We start from the raw sequence: 21,125 nt of genomic DNA, 5'->3' as shown, positions 1-21,125 counted from the left end.
TCCTGTGACAGGCACCCAATTAATGCTGTTCTATGTCCCTGTGTACATCAGGCTCCCCAGCCCTGATAGAACAATCAACGTGCCTCCGATGAAGTCAGATATATGCACAGGAACCAAGAGAGCCGGGGTGCTTCCAGGGATGAACCCCGAGGCCTGGTGGACACCAAGTCTGGCCTGGGGCCCTGCACCTGGCGGGGGATACCACAGTGGGCCAGCTCAGCCATAGCTGCTCCTCTCCTGGGTGCAGTGGGGAGGTGGGGGGGGGCGGTTACCAGGGCACCTCACTGTAGTTAATGGTGGTGACTGCCCTAGGGGAGTTCAGGGCTGGGCTCAACGCCCCCTGGGCCATCTCCTGGGACTGCCACTGTCTCTGTGCCCTGGAGCTTTTATCCCTCGGGACCGAGATATTAGGCAAGTCATTGCACTGAGGCTCGAAGGGTGGCTTAGAAGCCAGGGAAGTCTCCAAAGGAAGGGGAATGAGAAGCCGGGGTTGCGCGCGCCTGGAGAAGGGGTTGCGTGCGCGTCTGAGGGTTGGAGCGGGAGAGCGGCAGGTGCCCGGGCGCTTCCCTGGGCCGGCGGGCGGCGGGCGGGCGCCGGGGTGTCCCCGCCGGTCTCTGGGCCCCACGACGGCCGCGACCCTGTGCGCAGAGGCTTCGGACGCGGCGGAGCGGCGCGCGCGGGTGGCGTGGTGCGCGGTGGGCACGGACGAGCTGCGCAAGTGCGAGCAGTGGAGGCGCGCGAGCGGCGGGACCGTGAGCTGCGAGTCGGCGCCCAGCGGCGAGGACTGCATCGCGCTGGTCCAGGTAGGGGCGCGATTACTGCCGGGGACCGGGGAAGCATCGACAGGTAGCATGTCGAACACAACTGGCCGAGCTACACCGCCGTTCGAGGGGGTGATAGTTCCCCAGCCCCGGATTTCTTGGTGCGTGTGTGCATGTGCCCGCAACCATCCTGGGTCGCACCAGCTCCGTAGGCTTTGAGTCCTTGTCACTTGACGGTACGTCGTGGCCATTTTCCCACGTGAATCTATATTCTCTGAAAACACTTAAAAATGATGGTAGGGTATCTTTCCTGTGTCTTTGGCTCGGTTTAGCCGTGATCCCATTCTGCTTCGCCCCCTTATTTCATTATTATAACCCTATAACCCCGTCGTGCTGCATCCCTGAATAGAAATCTTCAGCCACGTCTCCAGATATTTTTAGGAGAGCTGTCAAAAGAATGATTACTGACCCGAAGAGGGAGTTTGCAGTCTTGATGAATCCGTGTTCCGATGTTGGGGTGCAGGCTCGTTCATTCCCAGAGTGAGGCAGATCAGTCATTTCTGCTCACTTGTTGAACAATTTTTTTTTTAATTTTTAAAGATTTTAGTTATTGGAGAGAGAGCACACAAGCAGGGGGAGGGGCAGAGGGAGAGGGAGAAGCAAACTCCCCACTGAGCAGGGAGCCCCACATGGAGCTCCATCCCAGGACCCTGGGATCATGACCAGAGCTGAAGGCAGATGCTTAACAGATTGAGCCACTCAGGTGCCCCATGTTGAACAACTTCTGTGTAGCACTTTGAGTGTAGTGCCCACGGGATGCATCCCATGTGTCTCCTCAGTGAGAGAGGCTGGTCCAGGAGGGCGGCCCAAGAGTGCTTGGAGGACAGAGGCTCAGTGCCGCCTGTGCCTGGTCTCTGCATTGGAAGTGACAGCATGAAAGACGTGTGAGGCTGGTGGAGAATCAATAGTGCACATAGTCTTTCCTTGGATGCTCCATTCAAACAAACCCCTGTCTCTTTCTGCTGCTTTATGGGAACACCTGACATTCTCTGACATGAAGCCACGCTCTTAGAGACCGTAAAGACAGGTGGGACGGGAGACAGCCTCACTGTGTGGTGCTGATGATTTGCTTTGGTTTTACAGAAAGGAAAAGCTGATGCCCTGAGCCTGGATGGAGGCCTTATCTATGTTGCGGGCAAGTGTGGTTTGGTGCCTGTCCTGGCAGAGAACCAAAGTAAGTCAGGGCAGTGTCCTCTCTGGTTTATTCCGCTGGGCCGTGGGAGGAGTAAGCCCACACAAGTGGAGATGTTGAGATGGATGGATGGAGTCAAACAGGAGAATCGGGGGAAAGAATAAAGGAAAGGGGCCCTTACCCACACAGCCTGCTGTGTTGAGGAGCGACAGAGCATAGATTGGTTTCCTCCTGTTCATTTAAAAAGAGGGGTTTCAGGGGCACCAGTGTGGCTGAGTCGGTTAAGCGTCTGCCTTCGGCTCAGGTCATGATCCCGGGGTCCTGGGATCGAGCCCCGCATCGGGCTCCCTGCTCCGCGGGGAGTCTGCTTCTCCTTCTCCCTCTGCCCAGCCCCCCACTCCTGCTCTCTCCCTCGCAAATAAATAAAATCTTTTTTTAAAAGATTTTTTATATATTTATTTGACAGAGAGAGACACAGCGAGAGAGGGAACAAAAGAAAGGGCAGTGGGAGAGGGAGAAGCAGGCTTCCCGTGGAGCAGGGAGCGCAATTCGGGGCTCGATCCCAGGACCCCGGGATCATGACCTGAGCCAAAGGCAGACGCTTAATGACTGAGCCACCCAGGCGCCCCAATAAATAAAATCTTTAAAAAAAGACTTTAATAAAGTATAATATACATACTGAAAAATGCCCATAGGTGTGCCCTACTCAGTGATATTTCACGAACTGATACATCCCCTTGCGTGAGTGCCCAGACCAAGACACAGCAAGTTCCACGTGGCCCCGGGTGCCCTCCTGCCACCAACCCCCTTACTCCAGCCAGGGTGATGACCCCTGACCTCAGATGGCACAGAACAATTCTGCCTGTTTTTAAACCCTTCATGCGAGGCGTGTGCTTTGTACATCTCTCCATTGTGTTACGGTGTTAACGTTTGTGCTATTTATCCAAAGAATATTGAATCTCATGGCTGTACGGTATTCTGTGGTGTGACTCAACCACAGTTATTTGTCCCTCCTATGGTGGAGAGGCATTTGGGTGGTGTCCAGCTAGTGGCCGCTGTGAACGAGCTGCTGTGAGCATCCGTGAACACACAGATGCCTTTCTGGTGCCTGGGACCACTGCACAGTCTCTTCGGATTTGATCCTGCGTCGCTGAGATTTAAAAGTTTGCGACTTCTCAACAAAGCTCAGTGTTTAATGACATTTTGCTTGTTTTTGTCCTTTCAGAATCACAGAACCCTAATAATACAGGTTGTGTGGATAGACCGGTGGAAGGTGAGTTGGAACCTGCTCATTTCAGGGTCAAGGGCAAGTCGTCCTTGTTGCCGGAGGAGGTGGCAGGAACTCACAGAAAGATATGCAGTGGCAGAAGCCTTAAGTTCTTTTGGGGATGCAGATAATTCATAGATGAGTAATTGTAATGAATCTTCTACTGACCTTCACACTTGGCAGAGAACTTTCAGAGTTGAACCAGGTCTCTTGCGCTACATCCCGTACTCTGAGCATCACCCCCGCCCTCCCGCCAGAGCCCATGCTTGTCCCCGATTCAGAAGAGCTCTGTACTCGCCCAGCGGCTCCCATATCACGGCGAATTGCCGGTGTATAACTCCGGAATGATGTGTGGCTGGTCAGGGACTGTTCCCGGCACTCACTTAAAGGCTCAGCTTGTCTTACTTCTTCATTTCATAGCTTAGATCAGTCTCACCTTCACATAGAGCAGCCGCTTAAGCTCTGACAATGGCCAGGTATCCGGGAGCATCACCGCCTCGGGGCGCTCCTCGACTTGCTTTGGCTCAGGCTGCAGACAGCTGCGCTCAAGTCGATGCCAGCCCCCTCCCCCCTCTTCTGTGGTTCAAGGGTACCTTGCTGTGGCCGTTGTCAGGAGATCAGATGCCAGTCTCACCTGGAACTCTCTGAGAGGCAGGAAGTCCTGCCACACAGCCGTGGGCAGGACTGCAGGCTGGAACATCCCCATGGGACTGCTTTTCAACCAGACAGGCTCCTGTAAATTCGGTAAGGTGTCCTGAGGGAGTCGTGGGTGGGTGGGGGCGCTGAGCCGTGGGACCTCAGGGAAGGGCGGGGGCGGGGAGGGGCAGGTCGACTGCGGCCTGCAGGACTCTTCTGGGGTGAGCACTTTGTCCGTGTGGCTGCCCCCTGCAGACAGAGCAGCATTGAGTGGGTCTCTACCCTACACTTCACCTGCCCCAGCCCCCCCAAGATAAAAAACTGGAGGATCAGTCTGCTTTTCTGCACCCTAAGAATAGATGCAGGTTCTGAGAAGTACAGATGTTACTTTTTTTTTTTTTTTTATCTCCTGGAGCGCTGGATCCAAATTTCTCGTAGGCACTGGCTTCCTAATTTGGGGAAAGGCACCTGCCTACCTCAGGAGACAGACTTCTTCCTCCACACTGCCAGGAAACCAAATAAGAGCTCAAGGGTTCTGGCTCCGCCTGCTTCTGGGGCCTTCTCTCCCTGCCATGTGCCATGCTCCCACCCCATGTGTAAGCTGTGCCCCACCTGTGCGGGCCTGCTGATGTGCAAGTGTGGGGTTCGCCTCTCGTGCAGGCGTCTGCCTGAGGGGGGCGCTGCTGCATTTTGAGTGGATGTGGGAGCCTGGCTCGGGCAGACTTCCGTGGGGCTCTGCCCTCGCCTTTGTCGCCCTTTCCAAGCCCCGTGGCTGCCTCCGAGCTGGGGGGACCTTAGCTGGTGCTCCCTGGGCCTCTCCGGAGGTTGACACACAGTGTGGCTCTTCCAGGGTCCGGGGCCGCACGAGTCTGGTAATGGGTGCTAGCTGCTCATCGAGACAGGACTTTCTTGTCCTCACCGTGTTCTCTCTCCTTCACCCATATAAGTCCCCATCAACTCCTGAACGTGGGTCAAATCACACGGTGAGTTAGTTCAGATTAAGTTCAGTGGCCAGGAGAGAAAACTCCAAGTAGCAGAGGCTTCAACCAAGCAGGGGTTTCTTCCTCATGTAAGCAAAACCCAAGAGTTAGATTGTCCAGAGCTACTGTGACAACGACATGGTGTCAGAGACCCGGGTTTCAGACATCTGGCTGCGATCCGTATGGCTGCCACGCTCAAGGTTGCTTCATGGCCCATGTCGCAACTGGAGACTGAGTGCCCCTGCCTGCCGTGTGCAGAAGGAAGGAGAAGGGGAGAAAGGCCTGTGCCAACTGTCTTCGAAGGGTGTTTCTAAGGAACTCACTGGTGAGTTCCGTACTAGCCACAGGGCATCTGGTCAGGCCAGTCTTTATTCTAAGGGACCAGGCACCCAGGTAAAAAGCAGGGTTTCTATTTCTGAGGAAAGTGGACATCAGATCCTGGAGGGTGGCCTGCAGGTTCTGCCGCGAGTTGCCGCCAAGTTCATCAGTTGAGTTTCCAGCCCGAGGCTGACACAATGGGACCCTCTGGTCAGTCCCTGGGCAGACTTCCTGTCAGTGCCTCCGGTGTGAAGCTCTTCTGATTTCTGCTGGGCCCGCGGTGGGTGGTAGCACGTGGCTGTGTGCGGCAGCGAGGATGTGCTGTCCGTCCCAGGCCGTGGAATGAACCCAGCCCAAGGTGCATGGTCTGCTGGGTAGAGAGGCCTCTTGTCTCGACTCAGGTAGGAAGCGCTGACTCCCATGTTCCTTCTCTGCAGATGAATTCTTTAGCCAGAGCTGTGCCCCTGGGTCTGACCCAAAGTCCAGGCTCTGTGCCCTGTGCATTGGCGACGAGGAGGGTGAGAACAAGTGCGCGCCCAACAACAATGAGAGATACTTCGGCTACACTGGGGCTTTCAGGTGAGTTCTGCGGCCGAGCCTGCCCAGGGTAGGGCCCTGTCCTTCGTCCCTCATCTTCCAGAATCTTGGCAGGGCATTTCTAAGGAGACAGATACGGCCTGTCACAGCAGAGCCAGGGGGCAGCCTGGGGGTCCACTAAGAGGCTGAACCCCTGAGGGTTCTCCCACTTTTCCCTGGAGGCTACCACAGGGCTTCTCCCACGGGGCTGCATGACCTCGGCTCTCCTGGGCTCCTCCCCAGGGCTTGGGGCCAAAGTTAGCCTCAGTGGGCCTCAGGGTCCTCCTTCTCAAAATCAAATGGGTCGTGTTTGGTGGTCTCTTAAGTCCTTTCTACAATTCAGTTTTATGGTGGGCAAGACTTCTCTTCTCTTTCCTGTAGCCACCCACCGCGCCCCGCCCCCCCCCCCCAATCAGGGTTGTCATTACGTCTTTACTTTTCTCTTTGATTTCAGCCTTAGGAATGGCAAAGACAAAGCAGTAGTGCAATGTATTCTCCACTAGTAAAGTGAAAGATAAACCAAAAAATAAGTTTTCAGAATTCATCAGTTACAGCCACTTAGTGATCCACAGTAACTATCCATAATTCAAAATTACAACCCCGTTCATACAGATGTCAGTTGTCACTTCTCAGGGGTCCTCCCCAACCTCTTTTTCTCTATTCATCAAGAATCTGTTGCACTCGGGGTGCCTGGATGGCTCAGTCGGTTAAGCGTCTGTCTCTTGACTTCAGCTCAGGTCTTGATCTCAGGGTTGTGAGTTCAAGCCCTGAGTGTGGAGCCTACTAAAAAAAAAAAAAAAAAAAAGGATATTGCACCACCAGATGGCGTCATGGATCTGACAATGACCATGGCCAAACTGGGGTCTTTGAACTTTTTAATATATAAATTCAGTAGCCTTCGCTCCAATGATGGGATGATGTAGACGTAACTTTTACTATAGTGTGAGAGACTCATGAAAATATTTTGTGAATGTACAAGAATATCTTTAAAAGACTAAGGATTTGCAAATGGAAAAGTTGTGATGTGATTCTACTCAGAAATACTGAGTAGACACATATCTGAGAAAAACCCAGAGGAACTACTATGTGGTTTTTTTTTCTTTTAAACTCATGGGAAGGTATTATTTCATTGGAAACACCTACACTTTAGTATTCCTCTTTATACAAGAAGGAAATGCTTTGCCTTTTATGTAAACTGAAAGCTGGACCCAGAAGTCCTTTCACCTCTATATTTCTAACTAACATCCTTATATTGCTGGTTCTTAATTTTCAATTTGCAGCTATTTTCCGTTGACTTTCCATTATGGAAGAAGTTCTAGCCTCTCCTGCTGCTCTGTGTCTCACAAACACAAATTTCACCTGCTTGCAGCACCCAACAGATTTATGTCATGTTCAGTGCTTACGTTATTATGAGTATGTAAATAGTCTCATATTAAATAGGTGGTGTAATAAGGTTGTACTTCCCTTATGGTACAAGGTTTTTTTTTTAAGATTTTATTTATTTATTTGAGAGAGAGAGAGAGCACATGAGAGGGGGGAAGGTCAGAGGGCGAAGCAGACTCCCTGCCGAGCAGGGAGCCCGATGCGGGACTCGATCCAGGGACTCCAGGATCATGACCTGAGCCGAAGGCAGTCGCTTAACCAACTGAGCCACCCAGGCACCCTGGTACAAGGTTTTTGTTTACTCTAGAGTTAATAGGTGTCTTCTTTCTTTCTTTTTTTTTTTTTGCTTAATTTTCTATGCTTAAAAAAAATCACTAATTCATCTCAAAACCCTTAGCCAGTAGTGTAAACCTGCTCACAATACATGCCCAGAGTGAATGCTGGCTCAGGTTCATCAGATGCTTGGGAATCTTGATCCGGCCCAGTTGGAACTGATGTTCTCTAGGCCCCCCGCACAGCTGTGGTCCTGGGATTCCCGTTGACGGTCATTCTGGGATTTCCCTTCGACGTACATCTTGTTCAATTGCCTGTTTCCTGGATTCCATATCTTTTGCTTTCTTGGTTTTGTTGGCACACAACACATCTTTTTGGGAAACGCTGAATTGGCATTGCTGTTCTTTGAGTATTACATGTCTGGAAAACCTCTTTGTACTACCTTTGAAAAATTTATAGTTTGGGTGGATAACTGTCAGTTGAAAAACATTCTCCCTAGGGATTTTGACAGGATTTTCCCTATCTGGGAAATGACAGCATCAGCTATTTTGAACAATTGTCTCACTAAAAACAAGCAAAAATTTTGGATTAGTCCACATGCACGTGTGCGTGCGTGTACACACACAAACATTCTTAAGAATATCGAATAAGTGACAAAGTAGCAAGATTATTAAGGGAGAATAGGAATTCAGAGAGCTAAGTGTTCACTTTGTCCTGAGGACATTTACCTGTCATGACAAACTTGAACACAGAGGTTACATACACCTTTAAGGTAGGAGTGAATCAGAAGTAATTTCCACACCTACTCCTGAGGGCATCAAGTTGCTGGATGATGAGGAAAACAGGGAGGAGAATGCACACCATCCCTGAGAAACGGAAAGCATGAGCCATCTCCTGCATGGATGTGCAGCTCAAACTTATATCCCCTAGAATGGTCCAGAAATTCTCAACTCAAAAATATTTTTAAAAGTGGTCCCCTCTAGAAACCTGCCTGAAAGACAGCTCCTTCAGGATAGGCTTCAGCGATTGCTCAAAAATCCTGTCTCGATAACAATGAGCAGTACACAGTCAAAAGTAGCTATAATAATATTAACTAAAAACACGGGGAAAGTTACTAGAAGCAACATCCATCAGAAAAAAACAAGGTAATTTTTTTTTATAAAAGAATAAATTGAACTTCTGCAAAGGAAAAAATATAGCAATTGAAATTAGCTACACAGTTGACCAGTGTAACAGCTTAGGCATAGCTAAAAAGAGAATTAAGGAAGATATGTGAAAAAATTATCTGGAATGTAACAAAAAAGACAGAAACTACAGCAAATTCAAAAATTTAAAAGCATTAATCTGTTGCCTTCTAAATCTAGAATTTTTGTTGAGAAATCTGATACCATTTTGGATTCCTGATTCTTTGTATATGACTCTTCCTTTTTGAAAAAAATTGATTTTTGAGTTTTCAACTTATTTGTAACTTCCTTGTTCTGAAAGAATGAGCTTTAGGAGGGTTAGGAAGTATCTTAGGTGCACAGGTTGACACAAAGCATATTTTGTGAAGAGTAAAGAAATCAGACACCTATACTTCTGTCTTAAATGTGTGTTTCTCTCTAAATTTACAGAGATTTAACAATGAATGAAAAATACTTTTCAGGAAAAATTCATTTGGGGTTCTATCAAAAGTAAAATGTTTAGAAAACAAGTTTCTTAAGAAGTTTCTGAGTTTTTAAAAAATGATTTAAAAAAAATCTCCAATGTTCTGAAACTTCACACTGATATTTCTTTATGTGAGTCTCCTTTTAATCCTTTGGATTGGGCACTTGGTGGGCCTGTTTCATCTGGAAGCTCAAGCTGTTCCATTCTGGGAAATTTTAATTCATTATTTCTTTGATAATTTCTACTCTGTTTTCTCTGATTTCTCTTTAAACCTTAATTCTTAAATTATTGACTCCTGGGTTATCATTTCATTTTCTTCTTTATTTGTTTTTTATAGTTTGCTTTTCTTTATCTTCCAGTTTCTGGGATATTTCTTCAGCTTAACCTTTTAATCATTATATCATTTTTGAGAATTTTTATGATGATTTTTTATTTTCTAAGAACAGTTTGTGTTCTGACTGCTCCTTTTTTAGAACTTCTTGTTCTTCTTTTATGAATGCTATACTTTCTTTCATCTCTTTAATGATATTCATTATAGTAAAAAAAAAAGTTTTATTCTCTCTCCTGTATTGACTCTGTATTTTCTGAGTATAATTAGCTACATTTTTTAAACATTTTTTAAAGATTTTATTTATTTATTTGACAGAGAGAGACAGTGGGAGAGGGAACACAAGCAGGGGGAAGGGGAGAGGGAGAAGCAGGCTTCCCGCGGAGCAGGGAGCCCGATGCGGGGCTCGGTCCCAGGATCCTGGGATCATGACCTGAGCCAAAGGCAGACGCTTAACAACTGAGCCACCCCGGCGCCCCTTAGCTACATTTTTTCCAGTATTTCTTCAGTGGTTTCTGACCATTTGTCCATATTTAAGAATGAAACACTGGTGCTGTGAGTTTTGCTTCGGGTGCCACGTCTTGGCTTGGTTATGGGTCTCACCTATGGGGCAATTGGTTTGTGTCATTTCACTGTGGAGCTTCCCCATGTCAGAATCCATAGGAATTTTTCTTGGATTGATCAGCTTTTCCAGAGAAAAATCATCCTGTATGCTTCATGGGAGGCTGAGTGGGGGAAAGAGGTTATGATTTAACCTTCCAGAATATAGATATTCAAACCACTCTCTGATGTCCGTGTTGGGCCTCTGCTCTCCACTGTGCTTGGCTCTCTGTCTTTAATGTTGTTCAGGTTCAGTCTCTCATGAACAAACCTTCAGTCTTCTGCTGGGGGAGGTGGGGAGCCACTCCCCATCCGTATGGAATAGGAGGGCACCTACGCTGTGTCTGTACACACTCTATCCAGTCCTCCTGTCTCAGCCACTTTCGTGGTGCCTGGTACTTCTAGCTGATGAGCTTTTCTGGAGTTCTGTAGCACACCTCGGTTCTTCTGGGCTTCCCTCACTTTCAGCATATGTTACAGCTGTTTTCGCTCCGCTGGGTCAATTACAGCTCATTGATTTGCTCTCCGCCTTCCAAACATTGTCAGTATTACCCTCTCTCTTCCCCCCCTGCCCGCCTCTTGCTCACGGTTTCTGGCTTAAAAAAAAACTCACTAACGTCAAAAACCCCAGCAATCTCACTAACGTCATGTTATTGGGATTCTAGAAGCAGGCAAGGTTCACAAACGTATGTGTTCAAGCTACCATTTTAAACCATAAGTTCCTGGAAATTTTTATCTTTATCTGTTCCATGTTTCCTCCCGTGTTTCAGTTTTTGTAATCTATATTACAAATATTTATGAAAACCCTAATAGTTTCTCTTTTGTGGCAATGTGTTTATTTTCTGGAACATTTTAGGTGTCTGGCGGAGAGGGCTGGAGACGTCGCGTTTGTGAAAGACGTCACTGTCTTGCAGAACACGAATGGTAAGCGAAGTGTTTCCCTTTCGCATCTCAGTATTCAGGTTTGCAATTGGGAAGCTGTTATAACCTGTTCTAGGCTTTGGATCAAGTTACTTCCAAAATTCTTCACCTCTTTATGCCACATGGTATGTCTGTGAGTGTCACATTGATTTTGAAACCAAATTCCCTCTCTCTCTGTCTTACACACACACACACACACACACACACACACACACACACCAGCCATCCTCAGTAGCAAATGTCTCCCTGGCTTTGTCTAGTCAGCCTCAGAAGCACACCATCTCCCTGTCCCATAGTTTTAAAAAAGGAAATAAAGGCCTTCATTCGGACCTGTGTGAGCCCTCTATTTGGAAACTCCTTGGGAGTCTTAGGGGACAAAGTCACAGGCAGGTACAGTTAATAGAAGATGAATAATAATTGCCAACTTCAGCCCCCCAAGCCATCTGGCCACCTTCCAAACCGCAGCCTTCTCCTGAACCGCCCCTCGGCCCCCACGGTCCCCAGCAGATGACTAGCCACTTCAGCCTCTGAGGAAGAACCTCCTTGACCTTCTGCTTCTGTCCTTCAAATATTGGCAGTCACAGCCCCTCCTCCCTTCTTCTGATCCTCCCCATGTCTCTTGGGAGAGGGACTGAGGACAGACATAAAAATCTGGAGCGATCTCAATATCAAATAGATAAAGCCAAGAGAATGGATAAAGTGTCTTTGTTTCTGTTTTGTTTTGTTTTTGAGGGAAGAAGGGGCAGAAGGAGCGAAGCTGGGGTCTGAACATGCATACAATTCCATTTCAAATTTATGAACCATTAATCTAAGTGATCTCCAGGGATTGATTGATGTCAGTTTTTTTATTGAAGTGTAATTAACATACAGTGTGATAGCAGTTTCAGGTATACAGTATAGTGATTCAACACTTCTGTACATGACCCAGTGCTCATCACGATAAGTGCACTCTCGATCCCCTAGAGCAATGTCAGATGTCAGCGTAAGTTTCTTCGTGATTTCACAACTGTCTTTTTTTAAATTAATGGATCATATTCGATAAACTTGTAGAAGTTTCTGTCCTTTGTCTGGCTATACACTAAGAGCATTTGAATATGAAGGGAAGGATAAAACACTTTCTTCTTGAACATAAACCAGATATTCTTTTTCTGGAACTCGCTGGAAAATAGGGCACAGGTGGAGGGCGTTCTTTTTAAAAAATTAATAGCTCTCTTGAGATATAATTCGTGCTATAAAAATCCACCCATTCCGAAGGGGAGTAAGTCAGAGGGGGAGACGAACCATGAGAGACAATGGACTCTGAAAAACAAACTGAGGGTTCTAGAGGGGAGGAGGGTAGGGGGATGGGTTAGCCTGGTGATGGGTATTAAAGAGGGCACATTCTGCATGGAGCACTGGGTGTTATGCACAAACAATGAATCGTGGAACACTACATCAAAAACTAATGATGTAATATATGATGATGAACATAGCAATAAAAAAATTAAAAAAAAAATCCACCCATCCCAAGTGTGGGATTCAGTGGTCCCTAGCACATTCATGGAGCGCCACACCCACCAGCCCAGTCCAATTCTAGAACACTCTAGAACGCCCCATAAAGTACCCTGGCACCTTTCCCCACGCCTCCAGAGCTGCCAACCACCAGTCTCCGCTCTGTCTCTGTAGATTTGCCTGTTCTGGACGTCTCACGGAAATGGGATCACGTGGCCTTTTGTGACTGGCTTCTTTCACTGAGCATCCTGTTTTCAGGGCTCATTCACGCCGTAGAATGCGTCAGGGCTTCACTCCCTTATGTTCCTGGATCCTGTCTGCTTGTATGGAAGCGGCACCGACGTTTGCTATATTTGAAGTTTGTATAGCTTGTGCGGACAAAACTTCCTTCCCTCTCCCTCGCGTCCCTGCGACCCGCATATGCGCATTTCAGGAGAGGCCAGTGGACTCGTCCGACCCACCTGACTGAGCGGGGGGCAGCCCCGTGGCTGATGCCGCCTTTCTTTCTCTCGCCAGGCAGGAACACTGAGGCCTGGGCTAAGGATTTGAGGCTGGAGGACTTTGAACTGCTATGCCTCGATGGCACCCGGCAGCCCGTGACAGAAGCTGGGAGATGCCACCTGGCCGTGGCTCCGAACCACGCTGTGGTATCTCGGGAAGATAAGGCGACACATTTGAAGCAGGTGCTGCTCGACCAACAGGTGTGGATGACCAGGGCCTCCTGCCTTCTCCTAAGTGCTCGGGCTGCTGCGAGGTGGGGCGGTCACAGTGCTAAAGGGGTAGCAGCCCATCCAGAGCCCCCCTCTCCCGTTCCTCTGCTGAACGCTGGTGCTGACCTTGTTCGTTTCATGCCGAGGAGCTGCCCAGAGTCTCAGTGATGAGAACAACAGAGGCGTCCACATGTGTGATCTCTAGACACGACACACCCAGAACTTCTATAGATTGAAGGCTGTGGGAAGTGGTTTGAAGGGAACCATGCAATTTCCTTAAAGTCTGTGATTCTCTTTTAGAGCTTCTAGTTTTGTATTAGAATACCTTGTGTCCAGGTTGCTTTAAAGGCCCTAGAATGACAGTAATGGGTACAGTAACCTCACTGTGGCACACTCACTGGTGCTGATAAGAGGGGGTCCATCATGGAGGTGTGTTGCTCTCGCCCTGCGGAGGAGGCTGAGTGACCCACCCGCCCAAGGCAATGACCTGATCAATGGCAGAGACGGTTTCCAGTGCAGACTGTCTGTCTGCTGGAGCTGGCCTCTCAGAATGCTGTAGGTGATCAGCTTTTGGGGGAGAGCTCAGAAATCCTCAGCTGTCATCTAGCCACCCCGAGTTTCTACGGGAAGAGGTCACAGATGGACACGGAGGGAAGTGAGATCAGAGGTAGCGAGGGGCCCAGGCGCTACCCGGTGGATCTGCCACCCCCGGGGCACGGGCCGCAGGAGGACACGGGGCAGGGGAAGTCTCAGCCAAGCAGTGGAAAACCTCTAGAACCCAGCTCCTGTTGTTCCGTGGGCTTCCTGGGGCTGAGCCTGGATGGAAGAGATGTCTTTGGCCTCTCCCAATCCATACGTTCTCCTGTTTCCCTCGGCCTCTCCCTTGCCGTCTGCCCTGTTACTACAGGATCAGTTTGGAAGAAACGGAGCTAAATGCCCGAGAGAGTTTTGCTTGTTCCGGTCTGAAACCAAAAACCTTCTGTTCAATGACAACACGGAGTGCCTGGCCAGACTCCAGGGCAAAAACACGTACGAAGAATATTTGGGATCAGCGTACGTCACGGCCGTCGCTAATCTGAGACAGTGCTCAAGCTCCCGTAAGTGGAACGCCCCGGAGAATCCAGCACGCGTGAGGGGTGGCGAGGTTGCAGGGCCAGGAGGCATTCTAGGAACGAAGACGGGAATAAGAAAGTAAAGGTGCTGTACTATCCCACTGCCTCAGAAAGTTACAGAGTCACTGATGAGATGAAAGACAGAGAAAAATAAGGCAGTGGTCGTATGCGAAATTTTTATAATGCTGATAGTGCCTGTCGTGGGTTTTAGAAACCGTGATTCATTTTATCCAGTAGAATGAAGGGTGTGTGTGTATGTATGCGGGTATATGTACATACGTACATATGCTCATATACATGTGTGTATTCGGAAATGACAGATTCTGGTCTCTAGACAGTTACCATAAATACCAGCCATGGAGAATACAAATTCCCAGAAAGTATCTTAGCCAGGAAAATGTATTGACAAATAATTTGCTCCTTTAAAAACATTTATAAGATATTGCAGAGTGTTGTAAGGCTCCAGGCGGTGATTCTAAAATTGCAATGTGCACTGCCTCCCCTGCGCATGGGGTCACCCAGAGTCCTGTTTCTGGTACCTCGTCAGACAGCTGGAGGCTTTGGGGTGGTGGGGGCCCAGCGATGGGGTGGGGCCAAGAAGCTCTGTATCAGTCCTTCTCAGCTAGGTGCAGTCCCCGCCCCCCCCCCGCCCCAGGGGACATTGGGCAATGCTTGGAGGTATTTTTGATTCTTACAACTTAGGGGGTGCAGCTGGTGTCTGTGGGCAGAAGCCACGGATGCTGCTAAACAAAGCAGAGAACAGCCTGGCCAACAAAGAGTTCCCCGGCCCCAAATGTCAACACTGTCACTGCTCTTTACCAGCCAGCATCTCGGGGAATTGTGATCAGGTGGTCCGAGGACTCCGCTCTGACAAAGAGCTATTCTTGTGAGGGCAGGGCCCGTGTGTCCCTGCTGCACCCCTCACTTAGCCCAGTGCCTCACACAAAGCAGGCCTCGGCGAGTACTGGTGAATGCATGAGTGCACAAGTAGGAGAGCACCACCTCAGACAGACTGGCATGAAGTCGAGCAAGTTGATTGCTCCCATCTGAGGACCATCTGTGTCTTGTGAACTGGAGTGTCACAATTGATTCAGTTAAAGGCAAATGGGGTGGGGCCTGTGTCACTCAGGCCAGGGCAGGAAGTCACTGGGGTTAGTGAGGGCCAGGGCCGTGGTGGCCGCCGTTAGGAGGCGGCTCCGGGGGCGGGGGGGCGCGGCGCGAGGTGAGCAAGCACGGGCCGAGGGTTGGTAGGACAAGACCGGGGAAGGTCTGTGTTTCAGTACTTCAGTCCTTGATTGATCTCTTGGTTTAAAAAAAGATCAGTTTCTGAATCTCCGGCTCTGGTGTGTCCCACAGTGCTTCTGGAAGCCTGCGCTTTCCTGAGTAGATAAAACCTGCCCAAAGACGGCCTGGCCTCCCTTCCTGAGGCGCCTCAGCCCCTCGCTGCTCCCGGCCCTTCCCGGAGGTGCTGGGCCTTCTCCCTTCCTGGCCAATCATCTGCTTTCCCAGCTCTCCCTGCTGTCATCCTCGCAATAAATAAAATGAGAAGGACCGTTGATTTTCATTCCTCGTAAAGCGTCATTCATCTTTTCTAGATTTTATGCTGAAATCATGTGTCTGATCAAGTGCCGGCGCAGCTGGCCTTTCGTTCTGCATTTTCCAGGTTCAGGGCCTCCTCTGTCCTGCAGTTTCTGGCAGCAAAGGACAGGCCCAGCAGCTAGTGTCCCCAAGGGCATCGGCTTGTTGTTCACATGGATGTTTGCGCGTGTGCGCGTGTGCGCGTGTGTTTCTAGGGCAGGGGCAGGGGATAGGGAGTAGGAGTCAAGGCTTTAGTGAAAGAAACTGGATATCACAAAGAGTTTTGAGTATTTGGTATTTTAAATAAATTGTGTCAGGTACAGCGAATGTACAAATAATACAGGCGTCATAGGGAGAGGTGACAACCTTCTGTCCCTTGGCCTTCTGACAGGCCTTATTGTCCCCCCACCTCTGGCTAACCTCCACTCACTCGTTCCCCCCCCCCCCACTTTCCTCGGCCCAGTTCTGGAGAGCACGGTCCAAGCGGGCTGCCCTCTCTTCCTTCAGCAAGGGAGTGGGCTGGTTGGGCCACTCTCTCATTCTCCCTGCACCTCACTGTGATTGGGTTCTAACCTGTTCTCTCTCCTGGGTGGTTCTGGGAAAGGACGCCCATGCCCTCCCGAACCGCCAAGCTTCTCATGGTTTCCCGGTCTCGTTCCCTGAGCCCGTGGCCGCTCCTGACCCTATGGCCCACACAGTCCTTCTCGAACCCCGTTCCCTCAGCTTCCATACCATTCATTCTCCTCTCTGGCCTTCCTTCCTCTGCCTTGTGGAGGGCCCATGCTTTGTCCTTTAACTGTGTCCCCCATGGCTTTCTTCTCCAGGGTGTTGCTTCTGACCCACGAGAGAACCAGATGATGGGGTCTCAGCTACTAATGCAGACTTTCTTCCAGAAAGTGGGGCTCACTGGTGCTTAGGTACCAGCTCTCTCAGATTGCTAACTCTTCCTCGGGAAGGGATCATTTTCCAGCTTTCAGTTTTTTCCATTAGCTCATTGGACGCAACAGGTAAACCCGTGCCGACAGGGTGAAGACAGCCCCTTCAAAGGCAGATGCCAGACAAGGGTGACCAGCGTTGACCACCACCAATGGGTGGGGAGCTTTGCTGCGGCCTGCACCAGGCTCTGAAATCTGCCAGGAAAGGACGTGAATTGGGACTCTTTAAGCTTAGGATGAAAACTCACTTTTTGCTACTGTGAATTATTGGCCCAGATATGCAGTCTATCCTTACTAGCCTGAGAAGGTTATTCAGCGAGCAACGTTTGATGCTGTTGCCGTATTAGTTACAGTACCAGCCCCGCAAAGCATAACATTGGAACAGTATGAACCTTCTTGTATAAATAAGATACAAAGGTGAAATTAAAGCCCCACCCATGAAATCCCCTTTCTGGCCAAAATTAAATTTGAAAATTGAACATCACTGAATCCATCAGCTTATGCTAATAAGTTCTTTTGAAATCCTAGCGGCTTACACGCAAATGCTTGTATCTGTCTTTGTTCTGAGACCTGGGCTAAAAGAGAGGTGGAGGTGCCTCACTATATATTTCTAGAGCTTCTGTAGGACAGCGACCTTGTCATTCCCCTCATTTCATTGTCCAAAGTCAGTTGGGTGGCCACGACATCAACGAGGCAGGCATATGATGTCCTGCAGGGAGAGGCCCAGTGGAAAGGAGCAGTGACTATCTTGGCAATAGGACACTATTTCCCTTCTGGATCTGGGGCAGTACCTTCATTTACTTCAACCCTAAGGCTCTGGTACGTCTCTCTTTTCTGAAATTTAGTATTGTCAACAGAACACACAGGAATATCCGTACACCAGGCTCACAGTCATGAAATGTAGAGAAGGTAAGCAAATCACCATCTGTGCTGTGGTTGTGGTGGTGAGCACCCGCCTGCTCCTTCCAACCGAAGCGTCAGTCCTGCTGGGCTGTGAACACCATGGCCCCAAAGCAGGTCATTTCTAGTGTTTGAGCCAGATTGAAATACACCGGTGAGGTTGAGTCTGAATTTTAAGGTGGAAGCAGAGGGTATGTTAGGGAGTCATATTAGGTGGCCCCTGGGGTTGAGAAAAGTGAGCCCTTTACCCTGAGAGTGAGAGTTTGGAGCCAAATCAATCGAGCTGACTCACCCCTCCAGCTGAGTTCCCCCAGGGAACTTAGAGTCGGCCGCAGGTGCGGAAAGGTGTGGAAGTGGTGGAAGAACTGCCCAGAGAGGACGCACGGGCCCCAGGAACACAGCCACTCAGGTTCTAAAGAAAAATGTCATCATGGAGACAGTTCCTGCCTCTGCTGGTCAGGGTGCTTGATCACCGACACCTAATACCTATCGATGATTGGACCCATTTTGGCCATCACCCACCAGGACAGTGTCAGCCTGTGGGGATTGCAGCTTCTGGAAATGAAAGGTGGTGAAGATCAGTAATGAGGGAGCAGAAGGATGTGGGTGGCAGGTGGTCAGAAGAAGGTGAGGCCCAGGAAAGCCGTGGGAATTCTGAGTGGGGCCGTGAGCTCTCTGCAGAGCAGGAGATGGGTACCTCAGCCCGCTGTTTGAGTTTTAAGGGAGAGCGTCACCCCAGAAAGTCAGAGGCTATGGAGAATCCAGGGTAAGGCAGGGACAGAGGGAGGAGGAGAAGCAGCCCAACATCTCCTTCACTTCAGCTTGGCTGGGACAGTGGTCAAAGCTTCCAGTCATGAGAAGGAACCAACGTGTGGACTTTTGTCTTAGTAGCCAAGAGCCACATCCTTCCTTCTGTGTGTCTCATATCTTTGGGGACACACAAACCCTGAAACTGCACCCACGGTAAACAGTCTCAGAGCTTAGTACTCATGAATTCTCGCAGAAGTGGGAATTTTTTTTTTTTTAAGATTTTATTTATTTATTTGACCGAGTGAGAGAGCACGTGCAGGGGGAGCAGTAGAGGGAGAAGCAGGCTCCCCGCCGAGCAGGGAGCCTGATGCGGGGTTCGATCCCAGGACCCTGGGATCATGACCTGAGCTGAAGGCAGATGCTTAACCATCTGAGCCACCCAGGTGCCCCAGAAGTGGGAAATCTGCATGTTACAGTCCCATAACTGCCCAGATGCTCCTTTCTCTTCCCCCCCTGGGGTGCATCCCATGTAGCGCAAGCCCTGGGCTGCCACATGACCTTTGGTCCCCGCATTCTTTTCACACTGAATGGAGGGTGGCCTCCGTTTGGTGTCCCTGCTTTCACTTCCTCCAACCCCAAGTTCCTCACAGGCTTCAAGTGAAAGGCCATGGCCTTGCACTCTGCATGGTTTCCACCCTGTGTCTTCTTCTCTGGCCTTTCTACCCTCTGGCCAGGCTTTGCCAGCCCTGCACGGGCTTGCAGCTGTCTCTGCCTTGCTCCTTGAATTCCCTCTGCCCCCAAGCTTGGTCCCGGAGGGAGACAACCCCCTTTCCAGTTTGTCCTGGCAGCGGAAGGATTCCCGTGCCCACACACAGGACAGGGAAGAGGGCGGTGGCACAGGGAAAATACACTAGAGCATTTCATGGTGCCTGGCCAGACAGTAGTCAGAGGACAGCCCTGCCGGCCCATACAGGGCCTCTGTGCGAAGGCCAGGGAAGGTACCCCTTTCCCAGGGTGCATACAACCTCCTGCCTGGGAGCGTGGCCTGCTCAGCAACGTAGGCTGGATTTCAGGCCCAGTGTGTCCCTCCCTAGGGTGCGGAGGCAGGGCTCCACCTGCACAGCTGCCCTGGCCCCACAGAAACAGAAGACGGAGCAGGTGCAAGATGCCCGTGGGGGAATCCCTCATGTCTGAGCCCAGATACCCCCCAGGGAGACCGCTGCTGAATCTCATAACCTGGTCACGTTCCCTGGCCCGGTGATAGCTTCGCGCCCCTCCTCCAGGCCACACCTTTAGGACGGGTCCAGGCCCCTCTCCTTATCATCCCTATATCCATCTGCCCGCGATTCTAAGCACTATGGGTGTAGCAACGCTGGACACTCTTGTGTATGTATGATTGGGAAGATGAGTAAATGTGTTGATGCTTTTGGGGACCTAGAGTTACCGTGAAAGAAAAGAGGAGGACAGAAATACGGAATGGAAAAATGAAGGGGGGGGGAATCGGAGGGGAGACGAACCAGGAGAGACGACGGACTCTGAGAAACAAACAGGGTTCTAGGGGGGAGGGGGCGGGGGATGGGTCAGCCCGGTGATGGGTATTGAGGAGGGCACGTGCTGCGTGGAGCACTGGGTGTTGTACGCACACAATGAATCATGGAACACTGCATCAAAAAACTAATGATGTCATGTATGGTGACCAACATAATAAAATAAAGTTAGAAAAAAAAAGAAATACGGAATGGAGAAGGCAAGGTGGAAACTCTGGGTTGGGCTAGAATGGGCGGTATCAGTACCGACTCATAACTGGAGTGTAATTTCTTTCGTGTGATACAGGTGCACTAATGAGAAGAGTGGAAGTTAGGGGGCTAACTTCTGTTCGACTGAGGTTCAAAACTGGTGTTCCCTCTTATTAAAGTCGGTTGCAAGAGGTCACCCCTTAAAGCGGATCTGTGGAGAAATTTTCTATCTTTCATCTTTGAAAATGTCTTTTCACACAAGCTGCTGCCAAACACTGACACCAGGCTGCAAGCATAAGATATTACATGTGCATATTTATCGCTTGGCAGATATTTATAGAATTCTATTAGATTCCTCACTTGATGTATACCTTCTAGCATGGCATGCCATTAGGTCACAGAGCACCTCCAACTGAACGTAAGATGAAAGCTCTCCAGTTGCACAAACTGATTTTAAAATACGGAAATGTCTTCTGTCCTTGCACTGAGGTCTGAAAATCACTGCTAAGTTCAGAAAACATGTTTTTTAAAAAAAGATTTATTTATTTATTTATTTGAGAGAGAGAGAGAGAGAGAGCGAGCGAGCGAGCATGCGCGGCAGGGGCAGAGGGAGAAGAGAGAGGGGAATCCCAAGCAGACTCTATCTCACGACCCTGAGATCACGACCTGAGCTGGAAGCAAGAGTTGGATGCTTAACCGACTGCACCCCCCAGGCGCCCCAACACTAACGGTTTAATGCACGTGGTAAATTCCAGTATTTTCCACAAAATACCACTAACAAATAACAATTGACTGACCCACTTCCACACATTTTGTAAATTTGTCCCACCCAGGCTTTTCCTGCTCACAGCATGTTTTAACCCCCGTCAATTCCAACACATCTTAGCAAATTCCACTTCAGATTGAGCTTGAGTGAATGTTTTCTCAATTCCTTCGAAAATATTCTTGCCTGGAGTTATTTCACACAGACTATTCATGTAGCAAGTAGCCAAGGAGACCTAGTAAATTCCACAGAGCACTTTTACCCCTTT

The 21,125-nt window shown here is 49.5% G+C and overlaps 1 protein-coding gene across 1 annotated transcript in view; it reads left to right on the top strand.

The window, feature by feature from the left end:
* The window catches only part of LTF (lactotransferrin), a 28,686-nt gene extending 12,927 nt beyond the window's left edge, over positions 1–15,759 (top strand). The window contains exons 9-17 of the mRNA XM_025884815.2: positions 649–803; positions 1,905–1,995; positions 3,179–3,226; positions 3,809–3,964; positions 5,592–5,733; positions 10,818–10,885; positions 12,890–13,074; positions 13,991–14,180; positions 15,552–15,759. Coding sequence (XP_025740600.2) covers positions 649–803; positions 1,905–1,995; positions 3,179–3,226; positions 3,809–3,964; positions 5,592–5,733; positions 10,818–10,885; positions 12,890–13,074; positions 13,991–14,180; positions 15,552–15,586 — 1,070 coding nt within the window. The 3' untranslated portion in view covers positions 15,587–15,759. The remainder of the gene's footprint in view (positions 1–648; positions 804–1,904; positions 1,996–3,178; positions 3,227–3,808; positions 3,965–5,591; positions 5,734–10,817; positions 10,886–12,889; positions 13,075–13,990; positions 14,181–15,551) is intronic.
* Positions 15,760–21,125: the final 5,366 nt, after the last annotated feature.

This window comes from Callorhinus ursinus, unplaced genomic scaffold (genome assembly GCF_003265705.2).
Source record: "Callorhinus ursinus isolate GAN/ISIS: 27379988/994484 unplaced genomic scaffold, GSC_fseal_2.0 scaffold15, whole genome shotgun sequence".
Lineage (NCBI taxonomy): Eukaryota > Metazoa > Chordata > Mammalia > Carnivora > Otariidae > Callorhinus > Callorhinus ursinus.
This window is presented reverse-complemented; position numbering and strand designations above follow the sequence as displayed.